The 22,815-nt window shown below is 46.4% G+C and overlaps 1 protein-coding gene across 6 annotated transcripts; it reads right to left on the reverse strand.

Moving 5' to 3' along the window:
* Positions 1-515: 515 nt before the first annotated feature.
* LOC125034240 lies at positions 516-8,346 on the reverse strand. Of its 6 annotated transcripts, none has more exons than XM_047625958.1 (4): positions 8,191-8,346; positions 6,245-6,332; positions 4,886-5,079; positions 516-2,697 (listed from the first exon to the last, which is right to left on the reverse strand). In XM_047625958.1, exon 4 carries the CDS (start codon positions 2,519-2,521, stop codon positions 1,025-1,027), a length of 1,497 nt encoding a protein of 498 aa, XP_047481914.1. In that variant the 5' UTR covers positions 2,522-2,697; positions 4,886-5,079; positions 6,245-6,332; positions 8,191-8,346; the 3' UTR covers positions 516-1,024. The 6 variants fall into 6 exon arrangements, with proteins under 6 accessions (XP_047481914.1, XP_047481915.1, XP_047481910.1 ...); XM_047625959.1 differs by lacking the exon at positions 8,191-8,346 and adding an exon at positions 7,617-7,863; XM_047625954.1 differs by lacking the exon at positions 4,886-5,079.
* Between the last annotated feature and the right edge of the window lie 14,469 nt (positions 8,347-22,815).

Here is a 22,815-nt window from a genome sequence, read left to right on the forward strand (position 1 = left end):
ACGGTTAAAGGAGTAGGGAGCATTATGATAAAGTATAGTGGACAGAACAAGGGGATGAAGAAAAGGAAAAGGAAAGAATAGGAAAAGACCATGCAAAATCAGTTGGGGTGAAGGCTGAGAACCAAAGAAGGGGTGATCTCCCACATTGGGCCTCAGTCCCTGTCTTCCTAAGCCCACCCAGAACAACGAGCAAAGGACCAGGGGGATATATATATATATATATATATATATATATATATATATATATATATATATATATATATATATATATATATATATATATATATATATATATAGATATATATATATAGATATATATATATATATATATATATATATATATATATATATATATATATAAAAGAATAACTACTTTATTTGTATTGTTTGTAACAGCATGTATGAGATGAAGGAAAGGTTATATATTAACAGAATTTATTTTGTGTTGATTACTCAGGCTTGTTATAGATATATAGCCTTTCATTCTCACACACAATCAAAATCAAATACAAAAGTACATTTCTCAAGATATATTCTATAAATATAAAAACTTTACATTTAAGTTAGTAATATCATAGCCTAGTATCTATCAGGTACTATGAATATAAGAAGACCACCACACTTCACACACAACTTTTGTAATACCTGTGGTGCAATACGAAGTCATATTCGAAGGATAAAAGCCAGAGTAACATTCTGGATATTCTTCTAGAAACTGTGCATTGAGATGATTAAGTTGTATGGGTAAACTTACAATTTCTTCAGATCTTGTTTTTTATATTTCAACTGCTACTTTTTCATCTTAATCCAATTTTCCTCCTGCTTAATATTCTCAAATTTGATTATCAGTTCTAGTGAAATTAGCAGACATATAGGATGAGCGCAGCTCTGTCCTTGGTTCTGAAGGACCTACTAAATCTTCACTCGCCTCTAAACTGCTATTTTTATCAGGGCCTTTAGTTCTGTCAAGATATATGAAATTCTTTAAAATAATTTAACTTTAATATAAAGTTATAGAGTAATATTAGTTTCTAGCATCATAAAAACCAGGTACTATGAATATAACAAGGCCACACACTTCACACACAACCTTTGTAATAGGTGTGGTACAATACAAAGTCACATTTGAAGGATAAAAGCCAGAATAACATTCTGGACATTCTTCTGGACACTGTTCGTTGGGATAATGAACTAGTAAATAACGACCATCCTTGGGTAACTTTACAATTTTTTTCAGATCTCGTTTTTTAAATTTTTGATGGTGGTTCCTTCTTTTAATAAGATCTTCCTCCTGCTTAATACTCTTAATTTCATTTGATTCTGTTTTGTTGATATCAGAAGTTCCAGTGATATTAGCACACACATAGGATGACTGCAACTCACTCACTGTGGCACACTCTATCCCCTGGCTCTGTTGTGAAAAAACTTTCTTTTCAGGAGCTACTAAATCTCCACTTGCCTCTAAACTGATATTACTATCAGGGTTTTTAGTTTTAATTATAGTTTTTTTTTCACCACACAGGTTACTTAAAGCAATGAATTTGTCATCACCTTTTCTCTCATTTCCTTTGAAAAGTTTCAGAATACAACAATTTGGGGGCTTTAATTGGCTCAAAACTTTTTCACAATATGCTTTTAGCTCTTGAAAGGCTGATTTCCAAGGATCTACTTGTTCTAAAGATTCCAAGCTTTTCATGTATTTTGAGATTTCACAACAGATCTCAAATTCATTTGGCTCCACCTTTATGTCATTACAGACATTTCTGATGGTTATTTCATTTTTCATGGTAAGCAACACATATTGTAGGCAAGAATCCCACTGCAATATACCATGTACATTAGTTGGACTTTTCGAGCAGTAGCCGTTGGGCTTCAGTATTTGGTTGGCAAAATCAGTGCATTTTTGTACTGGATTTAAACAAAATCTACATTTCATTCTTCCAAAGAACAAATGGGAATGGAAATCTTTTTCAGGAACCAGCACATGACAAGAGAAACATGTCACATATCTTTGCTTTGTAGTCCCCATTTCATCCATTTCCATATAATATAAATCTTTGGTTTCTGTTAGAGGCATCTTCCTCTTCATCTTTACTGGCTGTTTAGGCTTTGTAATTTGTGAAGAGTTAAATGGAGAATTGATTTTTCTTTTCTTTTTCATCTTAACTTGGACTTCTGATTCTGAGTTCTGTCTTTTCCTTTTACTAATGGTTATCTTGCCCTTCAGGTCTGGAGACTTCATCTTTTGCTTTTTAGCCAGAGACTTTGAGTTCTTCTTTTCCACAACTTTCTTTCTTTCTTTTGCTGCCTTCACAGGTTTGAATGGAAATTTTATCTTTTTTTTCTTTTGCTTTTTGACTTCTGACTCCGATTTCTTCTTTTTCTTTTCATTATAGTCTCTTTTCACCTTCTGGCTCTTGGGTGTGGTCAGCTCCTTCTTCGTAAGTTTCTTGTGTTTGCCAACTTTTGCTGGCAAAGTTGACTTTTTCTTTGATTTGTTTTGCGTTTTAACTGGTGGCATAATAATGTTTAGAACCTAAATTTAGCAATCAGATCTCAGTGGTTACCCAGAGCACTCTTCTGTTCTTGCATCTGTTCCAAGGCAAAGTCCCTATGGCCTTTACTATTAAAATATCTTCTCACTAAAGCTGTTTGATTTGCTGCAGTTATTTGGTCCTCTCCTAACAGCACACCAGTCTGGAAAAGAAAGCTGATATCAATTTCAAGTTCCTTAATTATTTTCGTGTGCTGGTGGTTGCACTTGTAAGAAAGAAACAAAGAAAGATAGAATGAAAGAAAAAATCACCACCCATCACACAGATGGTTACTTTCATATTATTTAATAACAAAAAAAATGCACAAGAAGCAATTTTTTAAATATAGAATACAATATCAATTTAGAATATAAGCCATAAAGAATAAGTCAAGAATAAAGTTAAAAATATGAAGTAAACTATAGAAAATAAGTTCAGAATAGACAGCACACAAAGTAAAGGTAGAAGATACAGTATACAAAACAAGTATAGATGATAAAGGATGTGCAGCATTATCACAAGTCAGTAAAAATAGTGGAAGAGGAGTAAGGGAGAGAGTATATGTATTTTAAGGCGAAAAGGAATGCTTCCAGTTCTGTAGTAAGGACACTGGACTCAGGAGGGAGGGGGTATTTCATGCATGAGCTGGGAAGACTACTGCAAAACCAGCACCAAAGGTATACATGTAAACATAAATACTGGAGGAATGAGTGGAGACATGGTCAAGGAAATAGGTAAGAAGGACATAAGAGGGGATATCTGTTTTTTGGTGGGTAAGGGAAAACCGAGGAGCAAATACAGGGGTAAGGTATAAGCCATGGAGGAACAGAATGAACAGAAAAGGGAAGAGACTGGAGATGGTGGAGAGGGGACATGGGAGAGAAGAGTATCTATGTGAATGGAGAAAGGAGTAGATAAGTGTGGAGAAAAAGCAAATGTATGGAGTATATATCAAGGGATAGTTAGGTTGGTAAGGGAAAATTGGTGGAACAGCATCAGAAAGAGAGAAGGGCATGGCATGGAGAGAGAAGTGGCATGCCTGACTCAGCATACAGGCTCTCAACTGGAGAGTAGCAGGAGGCCTAGGCTAAGTGAAGACCAAGATGAGCTAGAAGGGGGATAGAGGCAGAAGAGTACATGTGGCATCCATTGTCAAGGTACCATGAAGATGGAGGAGAGTTTTGTAATCTGAACCCCAGGATATATGGGAGAGAGTCTGTAAGAATTGGAGGTGGTGGTGCGCTCTTTCTTTTATGGGAAAAGATATGGTTTTGCTAGGACAGATTGGAGGAAGAAATAACATCATGGAACTTGCCAGAAGAGCAGTATTGGAGTGGAGCATCATATAAATAGAGTGGAAGTTGGGGACCTACATGTGCACGAGAGACAAGGACGGAGAAGGATTTAGAGGTAGAAAAGTGAAAGCCATGATTAATGGCCCAGGGAGATACTGATGATATTGCAAATGTGAAGGAGTTGGTGGTGAGTAGGTATGGATGGGCCAGAGCCAATGAAGAACTGAAATAATGTCAATAACAGCAATAAAGAATAAGGTGGTGCAAACCTAGAAAACCTGATGCAGAAAAGGCAATTTTGACTTGGAAAGTGTGTTAGGAGAGGAAGGAGTTTATAAAGACACCCATCCTTCCATGCTTAATCCATTGGCGACGGGTATAGAAAATTAAAAAAAACTCTACGCTCTGGCGAACAGAGCGTGTGAATTCGGTACATCAAGCCGAATCATTGCCTCGGGGCGCTTTGGCGTGCCGCCGCGGCGGACAGCCGCACGCCACATTTTGGGCCTATTGTTATGACGCCTATAGGCGTGACCCGTCGCCTTTGGGTTAAAGAGGATAATTGTTGGAGAATGTGGTGCTATATGCTTTTTCTAGGTCAAAGAATATGGCTAATATGGTATGCTAATATGGTAGTCATGGTATGCTAATGCGCATGTAATTTATGTCTCCAAATGAGCAAATGAGTCAGCTGTACTTCAGGTACGGCAGAATCCAAACTGGGAAGGAGAAAGAAGATTGAGAAATTCAAGATAACACATTAAGTAGAATTTAACCATTTGTTCTAGTAATTTGTACAAGCAATAATCTTGAAAAGGGGGGGTGGGGCTTGATTTACTGGGTTTTAAGGGGAGGTTAAGAGCTTCACACCAGTGAGGAAGAAAATGTCCTGTCATCCAAATGTGGTTGAAAATAATTAACATTAACGATAAGGAAGAAGCTGAAAGGTGTCTAAACATATGGTAATGAATGCTGTTAGGGGATTCATAGGCGTGTGGCCCAACTGTAAGGCAACATGAATTTCAGAGGAAGAAAAAGGAGCATTATGGGATTTACCAGAGGACAGGGAGAAGAATGTGATGGGAGTGCATTCTCTGGTGGCCTTCATGAAAGAGATGTGTGGAGAAAGGTGCAAGTCAGTACTGACATGGCTGAAATAGTCACCCAGTTAATTAGCGACTTGAAGAGGATCAGAGATGAGAGTATCTTGTGTATGGAGGATGGGGGCCAGATGGGGGTAAGCCAGACAGCTGAAATATATGTAGAAATAATCAAGGAAACTTAAATTTTGTTTTGCTATTCCTGACTGTGCAACAAAGACAGGCAGATGCTCCTATTCAATTGAAGGCCATTATTGTGACATAAGGGATTATGTGATGGATATGGAACTAGGGGGGACGGAGTGTGTTGGGAGGGAGTAGGAGGGGTGTATGGGGAACATGAGTAGGAGGAGGATGGATATCAGCAGTCACTTTGAATATTGAGGGAGTGGGAGTAGTGAAATTGGAGGGGTTTCAATGTCGATTTGGGACATAAGCTGAAAGTTGAATATCTTCAAGAGTTTCTGCAATGCAGTTGGTTGGGGAGTTTTGAGAAATGAAGATTGAAGAGGAGACTAGTGTCTGAGGAGTTGAGGAAGAGATAGGTGGAGATGAGGTGTGGTGGGAAAAGGGTGGAACATTTAGACTGTCTGTTACGGGTTTTGCGAGGAGGGAGAGGGCTAGGTGTCAGGGCAGTGGAGTGGACTAGAGTGTCTGGATTTAGAATGGCAAAAAATTTGACTGGGAGAGATATGGGTTAGAAGTGGGAATGTAAGATGGAGGAGTAGGTACTTGGGGGATGTAGAAACATCTTGCGAGGAAGGGGGAGGGACAGAGCGAACATTATTAGAGTAAGAAAAAACCTTGACGTGCTTCCTGTTTGGCCTCGCATAGAGTGATGCAAAAAATTCAAACTTGTGGGTAGGACAGCTCCTATAAAATACATTATGGGAGCCACTACAATTGACATATGTGCATGACAGTGTATAACAGTTTGATTGATTATGACCAAGTTGGGCACATAGAGGGCATAGGGCTGTTGAGTGGCAGTGTTTGGCAGGGTGGCCAAGATGCCAACAATTCTGCCAATGTAAAAATTAAAGGGGAGGTCATGCCTATGGAAAGTAATATTGGCAATATTGGTGGGAGTCTTACAATGGCCTCACTAGTGGAATGGTATAGTATTGTACTGATACTGCATCATAGTCCATGAGGCAGGCAAGTAAGTTTTCTCTACAACCTGACCAACCTTTGTCATAGACAGGGCAGTTTGTTGGGGAGATGTTGACAGTTCTGGTACAGGTATTGAGGGAGGGATGAGGTTAGGGAAGAATGGGTTTGACAATGAAGTCTGTCACAGTTGATAATACTTTACCTTGGATTTTGGATGTAGCTATGACAAGGTGGGAATGATCAGGATGGCTGCAGAGGGAAACTTTGCCTACTCGTTTCTGAAGACATTGCTGGAAGAGGAGAGTGTTGTCAGAGGAGGGGGCTTATAAGGAGATCACAAAAAAAATGATCCCATTTGGCATCAGTGTTACCATGATGCCAAATGGCAAGTATGTGTGCCATGCACTGTCTGCCCTAATCTGTGTGTGCTAAACAGCTGTTCAATTGTCCTGACTGCAGTCACTGGTGTGGTACTGCCTCTTAACCCCTTGCCGACGGGTATTACATGTAGACACGTGCTTTGCCCAGTGTGAGTACTTGTTTGATTGTTTTTACACATAGATGGCTACACTTGTACTAAGTCACCAAAGAGCCAATTACGAGTACTGCCTGTCTCACCCGTTCACCCTTTTCTTTGATTTACGAAATATTTTACGTTAGCTTTTGCTGTTACTAATGTTAAAAAACATTATAATAATTATAAAGTTTATAATAAAAATAACACCATCGGTTAACCCAATGCCAACACATGTATGTACATGCCATGCCCACTGTGAGTTTACTTTAGTCATTGTTTTTTCACATAGATGGCTACCCTTGTACTAAGTCACTAATGAGCCAATTATGAGTACTGCCTGTCTTGCCTGTTTACCCTCTTTCTTGATTTACAAAAATATTTTACGTTATCTTATTTTGCTGTTACTAATTTTTATAACATTATAGTAATCATAATGACTATAATAAAAATAATACCATCGATATTCATAGTATTAGTAAAAAATATGATTTTCCCCCCAATTCAAGGAAAAGTGAAATCAGGTAAGGTCACAAGGTCTACTAATTGACTCCTTTGTGGCTAAGCACTAGCAGAGTCATCTATATGCAGAGACATTTCACAAAAAATTAAAAATGAGCTCAGCATTTTCCCAGCACATAATATTTTATGTTTTTGAGTGTAGTCCTTCCCTTTCTTTAAGACAGAGTCATTAGATTTTTAGATGTAAGTGTATAACAAATGCATACTTTCCTATTAACTTGCAAAAGAAATACCATGGATGAAAAGTATCTAATTTTATGCCATCATCCATTACAGGCAAAGTTTACTTTGTACCATATGGCAATGCAAAAGTGAAATTAAATCTTTCCACCTCATAATAATGGTACAAGTTTCCAACAGTACCACACCAGAGTCACATGCAAATGAACCCATTCCTAAATGTACAAACTACCACAAACATTACCATAGGAACCTAAAACTTAATAAAAGGAAAATCCTTCTCTAATATCAAAGAATGGAGGTGTGAGAATAACAGTTATATTACAGGTAATTCTATGGTTTCACACAGCCATCCAACCTTGTTATAATTATTTCTTGGGCAATTCCTAACAGCGCTGATGCACTCAACAGAGTACGTCACTAATTCCACGTCACATAATTTACTCATCAACCTAAGTCGTCATTCTTGGGCCTGAACTGCGAGTACTGTTGATGAGGGTTGATGGTAGGCTCTATCCCCCAATTTCCCTCTTCCTGAGAGCTAAAATGTCCACACATAAAAACATATCAACAAAAGTGTGACGAATGTGGAGACAATTTTTTGAGAGAGAGAGAAAAAAAAAAAAAAAAAAAAACAAGGCAAGTATGTGCTGGTGCTCATCAAGCTGCTTTCACCTCTTGGCTACGCTATCTTCGCTCATATGGATAAATAATTCCTACCACACCGACACTATTAGTGTATAAAGAATGAACTCTTTAATAACACACAATTAATACTCTGTCCTTTGAAAATAGTGCTACTAAAAATCGCATGTTCAAACTTTTCATTTTGCACGAATTCCTTTATTTGTTTTTTTCTGATTATCATCAACCTCTCTTTACCCCCACGACTAATCAAGAGAACACTAGGTTGGCCTTAATCTTATGCTTACTTTCAAAAGGAGAGATACAAGGTTGTTTCTTCCCCTCGCACCAAATCAAGGGCCTGGTCTACGGAAGCAATTTCAAACTATTGAAAATATAGACAACTGTTATGTCAGCTTTCCGTTTAGAAGGAGGGCCTGCGTGACGGTTTTCTCAAAGCACAGACGAACAGAAAACCATGGTTATTGATGGGGGACTAAACAAGAAAAGATTGTTTATACAAAAGGAATCTAGAGATGAAAATAGTGGCTTTTAAACAAGAACAGAAAACAACCATGTACAAACTGTAATCATGACTGCCCACGCCTGAGCAGATAGCCAGGTTGGTAAATAAACTTACTTAACTTAACTTATAGCCAGGGTGGTAAATAAACCTCCTTAATTTAACTTAACTTACAGCCATGGGTAGCACAGAAGTCAAACCAGACAATGTGACATGGTTACTGACAGAATACGTTTAGGTTACAGAATGTATTGGCAACTGCACGATGCAAGAACTGCAGATGAATCTAGATGTAGTCTGTGCAACGAGGAAAAAAAAACTTGAACACTATATATCTCGGAATGTCATGTGCTAGAGCCTTTCAAACTACCGAACATGAGTTATAGAGAACTATTCACACAAAGAGTTATGTGAATATATCATTTCGTCAGATACATTGGAGGATATACTCATACTTTATCCTAAATTTACCATTTAAAACTGCCGTAATCATAGTAGAGTGTTATGCAAACAGTGGCAAAACTTAATATTATTTTGCATAATGTGTGACTTACATTTTAATTTTGTCATGTGCAGTTACAGCAAATAAAGAATACTATGCTTTGTCGAATATATGTAAAACTCTGTAATCACGATTGCCCACTATAGTAAATAGATATGTGGCCATCTACTATGTTAGTCTGGTGTCTTATCTCTTTAGGGAGTGACTGTGTGGGTGTGAGTGCCCACAGGTTTGGCTGGGTGATGAAGGCTGAAGTTGGAGTCGGCTAAGGACTGGGCAGTCCTTGTGTGCTGGTGCTATGCTCTTGGTCTGCTGGAGGATCGGGGAATGGTGATCTCGAAAAAAACACGAAAAACACATAATAAAGAGGTGAATAATAGAAGGGGGGAAGGGAAGGTAAAGTGGTGAAAGTGAAAGAAGTAGTAGATTAATAGAAGGGGGGCGACACCCCTTGCATGTCGTTCTTTGTTTCTATTGACATCATGAGGTGAGGAAGGAGGCAAGTTATGGTAGAATTGACAATTTATTTATGATTTTATTTTTTCTACTTTATTTTTATTTTTATGCTGACGAACGAGTGAAAAGGAATTATTAACAAGAACAAGAACAAGAACAGGTATCTTTTTTTTTCTTTTTTTTAAATTTATATAGAACAAGAACAAGAACAAGTATTTTTATTGGTTTTATTTTTGTTATTTTGTATTTTATTTTTACTTAATGGTTGAACAAAATTAACTAAAACAAATATTTTGGTTTTATTAATTTCTACTTTTTAGTTGGTTTTTATTTTTAGTATTTTTATATTGTTTTTATTTAGATGTGTCAGAAACATAGAAATGACATGGCAGATAAAAATGGATGATGAAGGTGAAAAAACAAAAACACTAAGAAAGTAAAAGGTAGAGGGTGATGATGGTAAGGTGCAATGGGTGAGACAAAAAAAAAAAAAAAAAAAAAAAAAAAAAATTATAAGGATATCTTGCTATGGAACCGGATCAAGTGTATGAAATAACATCTGTGGGGAATTGATGCTGTGACAACTGGGTCTGACTTCAAAGAGGGAGGGGACGAAAGGAGAGCACGAAATAATGTTAAACGTAATATAATAATGGTGATATGGGTGATAAACAATCAAACAATAATCAATAATCAGTAAACAAACAATAATTAAAGAGGGACAAAAGATACGGACGAGAAAACAAAGAAATAAGTGACTGAATATAGCATAAAGTGGGAACAATAGTATAATATAATGTCAGTAATAATAAGGCTTTTTTTTTTTTTTTTTTTTCTTTTTCTTTTTTTAGGAGTATGTTTTTTTTTTTTTTTTTTTTTTTTTTTTCTTTTTCCTCCTTTTTTCCGTAGAACATTTCCATACTGCTCGTCCTCTGACTCGCGTGTCTGCCTTATGCAACTGCACGTGTGCACTCCCATAATCACAGGCAATCGAGTCAGAGTCCGTAGTAAGTTTGTAAAATGTTCAGTCCTTGAAATCTCTCGGCTGAAGTAGGCGAGCGCTGTGTAAGCGCGCAGGGAACGAGGGGAGCCCGCTGTCCAATGAGCGCGGACAAGGCGGCGGACCTGGGCATGACCCTCTCCTTCCATAAGGAGGTCCAGTACCTGGTTGACCGAACCAAAGCAAGACTGTCTGTCATGAGAGCAATGACTGGGAGACGCATAGGGGCCAGACACAAAGTACTAAGATCATTCTATGTACATGCTGTCCGGCCCATTGTGGACTATGCCTCAGTCGCTCTAATTGCTGCAAAGAAAAAGCACACAGACAAATTAGAAACAGTCCAAAATGAAGCTGCCAGGATGATTCTGGGTGCCCCGGGCACGGCAAAGGTCGCGGGCTCGCGCCACGCAGCCGGCCGGGGGCCGCCGGGGTAACCATTCCCCGTGCCGCCCCGCTTCTCGGTCGGTTTGTGGCCCTGCCCTTCACACAGGCGACCGTTCCCGTCTAGACGTCCGGAATGGTTTTCGAATACCGGCCCCCCCCCCTCACTGAGGTGAAACAACCTTTGGATGGTTGCTTCAGAGGGATGAAAGGAACCAGCTGACAAAAAGGACAAAACCCCCTTCCCTCACTGAGGTGAAACAGCCTTTGGATGGCTGCTTCAGAGGGAAGGGGGAAACACTTTGAAAAAACACAGGTCCTTTCCTTCCTCACTGAGGTGAAACAACCTTTGGGTGGTTGCTTCAGAGGAATGTAAGGAACTGCCTGGCAAGAACGCAAAACCTCCCTTCCCTCACTGAGGTGAAACAGCCTTTGGGTGGCTGTTTTAGAGGGAAGGGTGAACTACTTCGAAAAGACACAGGTCCTTTCCTTCCTCACTGAGGTGAAACAACCTTTGGGTGGTTGCTTCAGGGGAACGAAAGGAAGTGCCTGACAAGAACGCAAAACCTCCCTTCCCTCACTGAGGTGAAACAGCCTTTGGGTGGCTGTTTTAGAGGGAAGGGGGAACTACTTTGAAAAGACACAGGTCCTTTCCTTCCTCACTGAGGTGAAACAACCTTTGGGTGGTTGCTTCAGAGGGATGAAAGGAACTGCCTGGTAAAAGTGCAAGACTCCTCTTCCCTCACTGCGGTGAAGCAACCTTTGGGTGGCTGCCTCAGAGGGCTGAGCAAAAGGGCTCCAAACAATGTCTCGTAGGTGGAAGGGCATCCCCTCTGGTCTCTCCCCAGGGGTTTACACCTACCCACGCGTTTGGCGTGCGTGGCAGCCTTGTGCGCTGTGGAGACGGGAGTCCTGGAGGTTGAGCGATGCCGTGAACGAGTACGCCCTGCGGCTAGCAACACGCCTCTTTGGTCCTCTATTCCAGCAAGACAGGCGGCCTGATCCCGGCCCGGTCACGGTCAATCGGCTGGTCTCCCCCGGGAGGCTAGGGTCAAGCAGTCATGCCGCCATTGGCACTCACAATGGTCCGTGAGTGCCGTCACAATGGCTATTGGCTGCGTATATCCTCTCATCACTCCTGTTGCTGTTAGACACTGGTTCTGACACTCAGCTTCCCCTTGTTGGACTCCGTGGTGGGTGGGGGCGTGAGAGGATGAAGCACTTACCAATTCATGGAAAAAACAATCAAACACCCCCCACAGACTGAACTTACAGTTGACGAACCGCGCAAGTCACCATGAAGGCATATGTGCCTTCCGGTGGCAAAAGAAAGCCCCAAGCACAGGATGACACTGTCACCCCTGCTGCTAAGGTGGATAAGACCGAAGCCAATGGGTCTGTCCACCGAAAAGTCAAACATCTTGACTCGCGAGCTGGCCTCTCCAGGCCAGCAGCTAAGCCAGGGAGGCCCCTGAGTTCACAGACGGCCTCCCCGACTGAGAGGGGAGAGCAGGCTGAACCAGCCGCATCAGCTCCTGCCTCCTCAAACAAGCCCGAAAGCCGAAAGGGCGGGCCGAAGCGTCCGAGGCCGGATACCGACTCTGATGAAGAGTCGGGACCCCCTAAACGCTTCACCCAGTTCAAAGTGCCAGCTAAATCCGAAGGCTTCGACAATGCCTACCAATTGGTCAGGGCATTGGAGTTGCAACGGAAAATCCGGTTGTCGATCCGGGTCGCCCGAGATCAGGGCATGATCATAATGCCCAAAGATCAAGCTACCTTAAATTTCCTCCGGGAAACGAAGGAGCTAACTGATGGGAGAAAAGTGAGTCTTTCCCCACTAAGTCCCGAGGAAAAGAGAACCAAGATGGTGCTACTTGGCTTCTCAGTCTCGTACGATGTGGAGCTGATCGCTTCACACCAACAGGTCGTGCAGGCTTCCCGAATGTCGAAGGGGAAGACCCCAACCAGGCAAGTCCTGGTGACCATGAAAGGTGCCCCAACCACTACCCTTGATCTGGGTAACTGGGGCACCTACAACCTTCGAACGTATGTGCCAGAACCACTTCGGTGTTTCAAGTGCCAGAAATACGGTCACCACAAGGCTAACTGTACAGCCAAGCCTAAATGTGGTGTCTGTAGCAAGGCACACAACACAGAGGTATGCCTCAAGGCATACAAAGAGGAAAAGAGGGACACAACAGCCAAATGTCCCAACTGTGCCAAGAAGCATCATGCCTGGAGCCTGACTTGCTCTGTCAGGAAAAAGGCGGCCCTCAGGCGACAAGAGGTTGCTCAAAACCGACCAGACTTTGTTCCTGCCCCACCGGGCACCCATGTCTGGGGAAGGAACAAAAGCGAAAAGGCCCCCCAACCTCCTAAGAGGAAGGAAGCCGCCCCCCAGCCGACACCGGATGTCTCCAACAAAAAGAAGTTTCCGACAATGCCAAAGGTGCAGAAAAAGAAACTTAAGAAAAAAGGTTCTAAGAGCACCACAAAAACAGATGATCATCTTTTCTTTGACGAGGACGATATGACTCTCCTGTTAACTGCTGTTGTCACAGCAGTAGCAACAGCCCTGGGGAGGTCGAGTGAGCAGGCCGAGAAGGCAGTTTCGGTCGCCATGACGGCAATGACCCAGACTGTCGCAGCCCTGAAGGGAAGAAAGCTGGCTAGAGAAAAACCAGCCTCACCCTCACCCCAGGACGAGACTCCCCTCCCCACTCCAAACCAGGCCATGCCTTCACAGGCAGAGCCAAAACAGGCTGAATCTGTGCAGCCAGAGCCAGATCACGCTGACCTTGCCCAGGCAAGGCCAGCAAGGCCAGCCAAGAAAAAGCCTGAGAGAAAAGACGAACCAACCAAAGTCAGAGCTACCAAAGGCTCTCCACCCCCCAGTGGACCCAAGGATAGCCTGACAACAGACGAGGAGCCCTCAACCAGCGAGGACCTCGCAATGGAGTTGTCAGACTCCGACGATGTCTCTGATGTAACTATCACTGAGTAACATCATGACACACCATCTAAGCATCCTACAGTGGAACATCAATAGCTTCTCTGCAAAGAACGCTTTTCTCCAAGCAGTAGTGCGATCAAGGAACATTGACATTGTCATGCTCCAGGAGACATTAACAGTGGACACTGTTCGCTTCTCAGGGTACCATGCCTTCACACTGCCACGAACACCTGGCAAGAGAGGCTTGATCACCCTTGTGAGAGCAACAATCCCCTGCTCCGCAATAGCCGATGCATCGCACTGTGGAGACGATGTTGAATCCCTTGCCGTCGAGGTTCACCTGGCCGGGGGGCCCCTCAAACTGTACAATGTGTACAGCCGGCCACGCTGTAAAAGCTTAGACATCAGCCAGGTCTGTGCTTCTGCTGCACACGACCGAGTGATCATAGGGGGAGACTTCAATGCACACCACCCCATCCTTGCTCCCTGCCGGGCACCGGATGCGGCCGGCTATCACATAGCCGACGTGCTAGAGACATTCCCTGAGATCGCTCTCCTCAACACCCAAGAGCCAACGCATGTCAGAGGAGGGGTCCTAGACCTCACCCTGGCCACTGCGACTCTGGTGGGGAGGATTGGCTGGTGTGTCGATGAGACCGTCACAAGTGACCATTACGGCACTATAACTACCCTCATGGATGCTGGCCCAGCCGAAATCCTAAGACCAAATCCAAGATGGAAAACAGACAAGGCCAACTGGCAGGCGTTTCAAAACGCCTTGGCCCTCTGTCTGAGATGCAACAATCCCCCACAAAGCGAAAATGTGGAAGTGCTCGAAGCCAGCCTGCTAAACGCCATTAATGAAGCAGCCTCACAGACCATACCCAAAACTCGGCCTGGGTCCAGAAGTCACAAAGACGCCTGGTACTTCAATGACGAGATCAGGGAGGTCAACCACAGGGTGAACATGTACCGAAAACTATTCCGAAGGCAAAGAACCCCTGACAACCTATCCCTCCTAAGGGAAGCTGTCACGGATGCCAAGGAAACTGCCAACAGAGTCAGGCAGGAAAAGTGGCTGGAATGGTGTGAGTCCTTCGACCACCAAACCACCCTTTCAGAGCTGTGGCAACGGGTCAAGCGAGCTACCAGCCGCTCAGCCCCGAGGTGCACCCATCACGACCCCCAAGCAGAGGCTAACAGACTGGCGCACGAGTTCTCTGCGAGAACGAGCAGCAACAGTCTGCCAGCCGAACTGAGGGCAAGACAAGAGCGTCTACAGCCAGACAGACACGCTCAGATCAGAGAAAGGGCAGCCGAACCCGATAACTCAGACGTTATCTTTTCTCTGAGGGAACTAAGGAAAGCCTATAAAATCAGTTCCAACACAGCCCCGGGCTCTGATGGGATCTCGTACCCCATTATCTCCCACCTAGGACTAGCAGGTGAGCGTGCACTCTTGCAACTCATCAACAAGTCCTGGGAAACTTCCACTCTACCCCAGAGTTGGAAGAGGGCTACCATAGTTCCCGTCCCAAAACCAAAGGAGCCGGGGAAGTACCGCCCCATCTCTCTGCTCAGCTGCCTGGCCAAGACGGCTGAGAGGATGGTACTAAACCGGCTTCAATGGAAAACGGGACCCCCGCACGAACACCTTCACGGGTTCACAAGGGGCATGGGCACAGCACACAGCTTAGCCACGCTCTTAAGCACAATCAGCAAGGGCCCAGCTGTGGTGGTATTCCTTGACCTGGAGAAGGCTTTTGAACTGGCAAGTCCGCTTGCCATTCAGGAAAGCCTGATCCAGAAGGGAATCAGAGGAAAGCTCTTGGCTTGGATAGGTGACTACTTCAGGAACAGGACTGCCAATGTCAAATTCCAGGGTCACCTATCGCAGCACATGCCGCTCGAAAATGGAACGCCACAGGGTGGGGTTCTCAGTCCAGCCCTATTCAACACTTTAATGTCCTGCATCCTCAACATAAACCTCCCAGTGGGGTGCCAGATCATCTCGTATGCAGACGATCTCGCTATCACCTCCACTGGACCACGCAGCCAGAATAAAGCCCAGCGTTGTCTGGACCTCGTGTCAGAGGAGTGTTGTAGGACGGGACTAAAGATCTCTGCTGCCAAATCCAAAGCCATGGCTTTGAGACAGAGAGTTCGAGGCACAAGACTGAAAATCCAGGGAGTGGAATTAGAATGGGTCAAGGACTACCTATACCTTGGGGTAAGGATAGACCGGACCCTCTCCTTCCATAAGGAGGTCCAGTACCTGGTTGACCGAACCAAAGCAAGACTGTCTGTCATGAGAGCAATGACTGGGAGACGCATAGGGGCCAGACACAAAGTACTAAGATCATTCTATGTACATGCTGTCCGGCCCATTGTGGACTATGCCTCAGTCGCTCTAATTGCTGCAAAGAAAAAGCACACAGACAAATTAGAAACAGTCCAAAATGAAGCTGCCAGGATGATTCTGGGTGCCCCGGGCACGGCAAAGGTCGCGGGCTCGCGCCACGCAGCCGGCCGGGGGCCGCCGGGGTAACCATTCCCCGTGCCGCCCCGCTTCTCGGTTCGGTTTGTGGCCCTGCCCTTCACACAGGCGACCGTTTCCCGTCTAGACGTCCGGAATGGTTTTCGAATACCGGCCCCCCCCCTCACTGAGGTGAAACAACCTTTGGATGGTTGCTTCAGAGGGATGAAAGGAACCAGCTGACAAAAAGGACAAAACCACCCTTCCCTCACTGAGGTGAAACAGCCTTTGGATGGCTGCTTCAGAGGGAAGGGGGAAACACTTTGAAAAAACACAGGTCCTTTCCTTCCTCACTGAGGTGAAACAACCTTTGGGTGGTTGCTTCAGAGGAATGTAAGGAACTGCCTGGCAAGAACGCAAAACCTCCCTTCCCTCACTGAGGTGAAACAGCCTTTGGGTGGCTGTTTTAGAGGGAAGGGTGAACTACTTCGAAAAGACACAGGTCCTTTCCTTCCTCACTGAGGTGAAACAACCTTTGGGTGGTTGCTTCAGGGAACGAAAGGAAGTGCCTGACAAGAACGCAAAACCTCCCTTCCCTCACTGAGGTGAAACAGCCTTTGGGTGGCTGTTTTAGAGGGAAGGGGGAACTACTTTGAAAAGACACAGGTCCTTTCCTTCCTCACTGAGGTGAAACAACCTTTGGGTGGTTGCTTCAGAGGGATGAAAGGAACTGCCTGGTAAAAGTGCAAGACTCCTCTTCCCTCACTGCGGTGAAGCAACCTTTGGGTGGCTGCCTCAGAGGGCTGAGCAAAAGGGCTCCAAACAATGTCTCGTAGGTGGAAGGGCATCCCCTCTGGTCTCTCCCCAGGGGTTTACACCTACCCACGCGTTTGGCGTGCGTGGCAGCCTTGTGCGCTGTGGAGACGGGAGTCCTGGAGGTTGAGCGATGCCGTGAACGTAGTACGCCCTGCGGCTAGCAACACGCCTCTTTGGTCCTCTATTCCAGCAAGACAGGCGGCCTGATCCCGGCCCGGTCACGGTCAATCGGCTGGTCTCCCCCGGGAGGCTAGGGTCAAGCAGTCATGCCGCCATTGGCACTCACAATGGTCCGTGAGTGCCGTCACAATGGCTATTGGCTGCGTATATCCTCTCATCACTCCTGTTGCTGTTAGACACTGGTTCTGACACTCAGCTTCCCCTTGTTGGACTCCGTGGTGGGTGGGGGGGCGTGAGAGGATGAAGCACTTACCAATTCATGGAAAAAACAATCAAACACCCCCCACAGACTGAACTTACAGTTGACGAACCGCGCAAGTCACCATGAAGGCATATGTGCCTTCCGGTGGCAAAAGAAAGCCCCAAGCACAGGATGACACTGTCACCCCTGCTGCTAAGGTGGATAAGACCGAAGCCAATGGGTCTGTCCACCGAAAAGTCAAACATCTTGACTCGCGAGTGGCCTCTCCAGGCCAGCAGCTAAGCCAGGGAGGCCCCTGAGTTCACAGACGGCCTCCCCGACTGAGAGGGGAGAGCAGGCTGAACCAGCCGCATCAGCTCCTGCCTCCTCAAACAAGCCCGAAAGCCGAAAGGGCGGGCCGAAGCGTCCGAGGCCGGATACCGACTCTGATGAAGAGTCGGGACCCCCTAAACGCTTCACCCAGTTCAAAGTGCAGCTAAATCCGATGGCTTCGACAATGCCTACCAATTGGTCAGGGCATTGGAGTTGCAACGGAAAATCCGGTTGTCGATCCGGGTCGCCCGAGATCAGGGCATGATCATAATGCCCAAAGATCAAGCTACCTTAAATTTCCTCCGGGAAACGAAGGAGCTAACTGATGGGAGAAAAGTGAGTCTTTCCCCACTAGTTCCCGAGGAAAAGAGAACCAAGATGGTGCTACTTGGCTTCTCAGTCTCGTACGATGTGGAGCTGATCGCTTCACACCAACAGGTCGTGCAGGCTTCCCGAATGTCGAAGGGGAAGACCCCAACCAGGCAAGTCCTGGTGACCATGAAAGGTGCCCCAACCACTACCCTTGATCTGGGTAACTGGGGCACCTACAACCTTCGAACGTATGTGCCAGAACCACTTCGGTGTTTCAAGTGCCAGAAATACGGTCACCACAAGGCTAACTGTACAGCCAAGCCTAAATGTGGTGTCTGTAGCAAGGCACACAACACAGAGGTATGCCTCAAGGCATACAAAGAGGAAAAGAGGGACACAACAGCCAAATGTCCCAACTGTGCCAAGAAGCATCATGCCTGGAGCCTGACTTGCTCTGTCAGGAAAAAGGCGGGCCCTCAGGCGACAAGAGGTTGCTCAAAACCGACCAGACTTTGTTCCTGCCCCACCGGGCACCCATGTCTGGGGAAGGAACAAAAGCGAAAAGGCCCCCCAACCTCCTAAGAGGAAGGAAGCCGCCCCCAGCCGACACCGGATGTCTCCAACAAAAAGAAGTTTCCGACAATGCCAAAGGTGCAGAAAAAGAAACTTAAGAAAAAAGGTTCTAAGAGCACCACAAAAACAGATGATCATCTTTTCTTTGACGAGGACGATATGACTCTCCTGTTAACTGCTGTTGTCACAGCAGTAGCAACAGCCCTGGGGAGGTCGAGTGAGCAGGCCGAGAAGGCAGTTTCGGTCGCCATGACGGCAATGACCCAGACTGTCGCAGCCCTGAAGGGAAGAAAGCTGGCTAGAGAAAAACCAGCCTCACCCTCACCCCAGGACGAGACTCCCCTCCCCACTCCAAACCAGGCCATGCCTTCACAGGCAGAGCCAAAACAGGCTGAATCTGTGCAGCCAGAGCCAGATCACGCTGACCTTGCCCAGGCAAGGCCAGCAAGGCCAGCCAAGAAAAAGCCTGAGAGAAAAGACGAACCAACCAAAGTCAGAGCTACCAAAGGCTCTCCACCCCCCAGTGGACCCAAGGATAGCCTGACAACAGACGAGGAGCCCTCAACCAGCGAGGACCTCGCAATGGAGTTGTCAGACTCCGACGATGTCTCTGATGTAACTATCACTGAGTAACATCATGACACACCCATCTAAGCATCCTACAGTGGAACATCAATAGCTTCTCTGCAAAGAACGCTTTTCTCCAAGCAGTAGTGCGATCAAGGAACATTGACATTGTCATGCTCCAGGAGACATTAACAGTGGACACTGTTCGCTTCTCAGGGTACCATGCCTTCACACTGCCACGAACACCTGGCAAGAGAGGCTTGATCACCCTTGTGAGAGCAACAATCCCTGCTCCGCAATAGCCGATGCATCGCACTGTGGAGACGATGTTGAATCCCTTGCCGTCGAGGTTCACCTGGCCGGGGGGCCCCCTCAAACTGTACAATGTGTACAGCCGGCCACGCTGTAAAAGCTTAGACATCAGCCAGGTCTGTGCTTCTGCTGCACACGACCGAGTGATCATAGGGGGAGACTTCAATGCACACCACCCCATCCTTGCTCCCTGCCGGGCACCGGATGCGGCCGGCTATCACATAGCCGACGTGCTAGAGACATTCCCTGAGATCGCTCTCCTCAACACCCAAGAGCCAACGCATGTCAGAGGAGGGGTCCTAGACCTCACCCTGGCCACTGCGACTCTGGTGGGGAGGATTGGCTGGTGTGTCGATGAGACCGTCACAAGTGACCATTACGGCACTATAACTACCCTCATGGATGCTGGCCCAGCCGAAATCCTAAGACCAAATCCAAGATGGAAAACAGACAAGGCCAACTGGCAGGCGTTTCAAAACGCCTTGGCCCTCTGTCTGAGATGCAACAATCCCCCACAAAGCGAAAATGTGGAAGTGCTCGAAGCCAGCCTGCTAAACGCCATTAATGAAGCAGCCTCACAGACCATACCCAAAACTCGGCCTGGGTCCAGAAGTCACAAAGACGCCTGGTACTTCAATGACGAGATCAGGGAGGTCAACCACAGGGTGAACATGTACCGAAAACTATTCCGAAGGCAAAGAACCCCTGACAACCTATCCCTCCTAAGGGAAGCTGTCACGGATGCCAAGGAAACTGCCAACAGAGTCAGGCAGGAAAAGTGGCTGGAATGGTGTGAGTCCTTCGACCACCAAACCACCCTTTCAGAGCTGTGGCAACGGGTCAAGCGAGCTACCAGCCGCTCAGCCCCGAGGTGCACCCATCACGACCCCCAAGCAGAGGCTAACAGACTGGCGCACGAGTTCTCTGCGAGAACGAGCAGCAACAGTCTGCCAGCCGAACTGAGGGCAAGACAAGAGCGTCTACAGCCAGACAGACACGCTCAGATCAGAGAAAGGGCAGCCGAACCCGATAACTCAGACGTTATCTTTTCTCTGAGGGAACTAAGGAAAGCCTATAAAATCAGTTCCAACACAGCCCCGGGCTCTGATGGGATCTCGTACCCCATTATCTCCCACCTAGGACTAGCAGGTGAGCGTGCACTCTTGCAACTCATCAACAAGTCCTGGGAAACTTCCACTCTACCCCAGAGTTGGAAGAGGGCTACCATAGTTCCCGTCCCAAAACCAAAGGAGCCGGGGAAGTACCGCCCCATCTCTCTGCTCAGCTGCCTGGCCAAGACGGCTGAGAGGATGGTACTAAACCGGCTTCAATGGAAAACGGGACCCCCGCACGAACACCTTCACGGGTTCACAAGGGGCATGGGCACAGCACACAGCTTAGCCACGCTCTTAAGCACAATCAGCAAGGGCCCAGCTGTGGTGGTATTCCTTGACCTGGAGAAGGCTTTTGAACTGGCAAGTCCGCTTGCCATTCAGGAAAGCCTGATCCAGAAGGGAATCAGAGGAAAGCTCTTGGCTTGGATAGGTGACTACTTCAGGAACAGGACTGCCAATGTCAAATTCCAGGGTCACCTATCGCAGCACATGCCGCTCGAAAATGGAACGCCACAGGGTGGGGTTCTCAGTCCAGCCCTATTCAACACTTTAATGTCCTGCATCCTCAACATAAACCTCCCAGTGGGGTGCCAGATCATCTCGTATGCAGACGATCTCGCTATCACCTCCACTGGACCACGCAGCCAGAATAAAGCCCAGCGTTGTCTGGACCTCGTGTCAGAGGAGTGTTGTAGGACGGGACTAAAGATCTCTGCTGCCAAATCCAAAGCCATGGCTTTGAGACAGAGAGTTCGAGGCACAAGACTGAAAATCCAGGGAGTGGAATTAGAATGGGTCAAGGACTACCTATACCTTGGGGTAAGGATAGACCGGACCCTCTCCTTCCATAAGGAGGTCCAGTACCTGGTTGACCGAACCAAAGCAAGACTGTCTGTCATGAGAGCAATGACTGGGAGACGCATCTAATTGCTGCAAAGAAAAAGCACACAGACAAATTAGAAACAGTCCAAAATGAAGCTGCCAGGATCATTCTGGGTGCCCCGAGGTGGACGAAGGTTCTCAACCTCCTGATGGAGGCAAACCTTCTCCCCCTGGACTCACGAATCGATCTAACGGCAACACAATTTCTGTCAAAGGTCATCCAGGCTCCCAGGAACACAAGCCTAAGACAAAAATTTGTCAGATGCCTCGAACAAGACAACGAGCTCGTTGCAAACAACTCCTGGCTGTCTCATACAGCCAGGGTGTTGATACGCCATCAGCTCAAAGAACAGCTTCTTGCTAAGGGCATGGACTCCCCCCACCCCGACTTTGCCGAAGCCCCGCCGTGGGCACTGAGCCTGATAGAGTTCAACATAATGAACCTGTCAATGAAAAAGAGCCTATACCCCATGCCTAGCCTAAAGGCAGAAGCCCACAGGGTCATTGCAGCCATCACTCCTCCGGGTAGTAGAACATACTACACGGATGGATCGGTCGATCCCTTGAGCCACACTGCAGGCGCCGGCTTTGCAGCTAGGGATGCTACGCGATCCATGAGGGTAACAGACAACGCCTCCTCGCTACAGGCAGAGGCAGTTGCAATCATGGGAGCCCTAGGCCACGCGTCCCTAAGGGAAGGACACGTGGTCATACACACAGACTCCAGGGCAGCCATTGACTGTCTTCAGCACAGCTCACCCACAGACAACATCTACCTACTGACCACGATTCTCACAATGGCACAGAGAATTCTTGCTCAGGGTAGAAGAATTATCATCAATTGGGTCCCAAGCCACATCGGCATCAGAGGGAACGAGCTTGCTGACAGACTAGCCGCCGCTGGCAGGGGTATGCCCCCAAATCCCATGACGATAAAACCGAGCCGAAAATTACTTATGGAGAAGTGTGCCTTGGTCGGTCGTACCTTCCTACGGCAGCTCCACAGAGAGGAAACGAGAACCTCCTCCTCGGCCAGCTGGTACTCAGACGCCACAGGCTGTGAACCACTGGCACTCTCTGAAGTAAGCAACAGAGGTACCGAAGTCATTCTTCACAGAATGCGCCTAGGTTACCACTGTGCATGGCAGATTATCCCAACAATTGAACGCGATGAATGGTGCTGCAAGCACTGCGGCGAGCCGAACGCCACACTAGTCCACTACCTAGAAAATTGTAACCATACACAATTCCTGAGACATGGACCGCCCACAACAGCCGCCGTGCTGGTAAAGAGGCTATGCGAAATGCTTACACCATGGCGGCAGGAGCGCTTGCTGGCAATCCCGCCGCCACGGTAAGCACCGA

The sequence above is a fragment of the Penaeus chinensis genome, chromosome 17 (assembly GCF_019202785.1).
Source record: "Penaeus chinensis breed Huanghai No. 1 chromosome 17, ASM1920278v2, whole genome shotgun sequence".
NCBI lineage: Eukaryota > Metazoa > Arthropoda > Malacostraca > Decapoda > Penaeidae > Penaeus > Penaeus chinensis.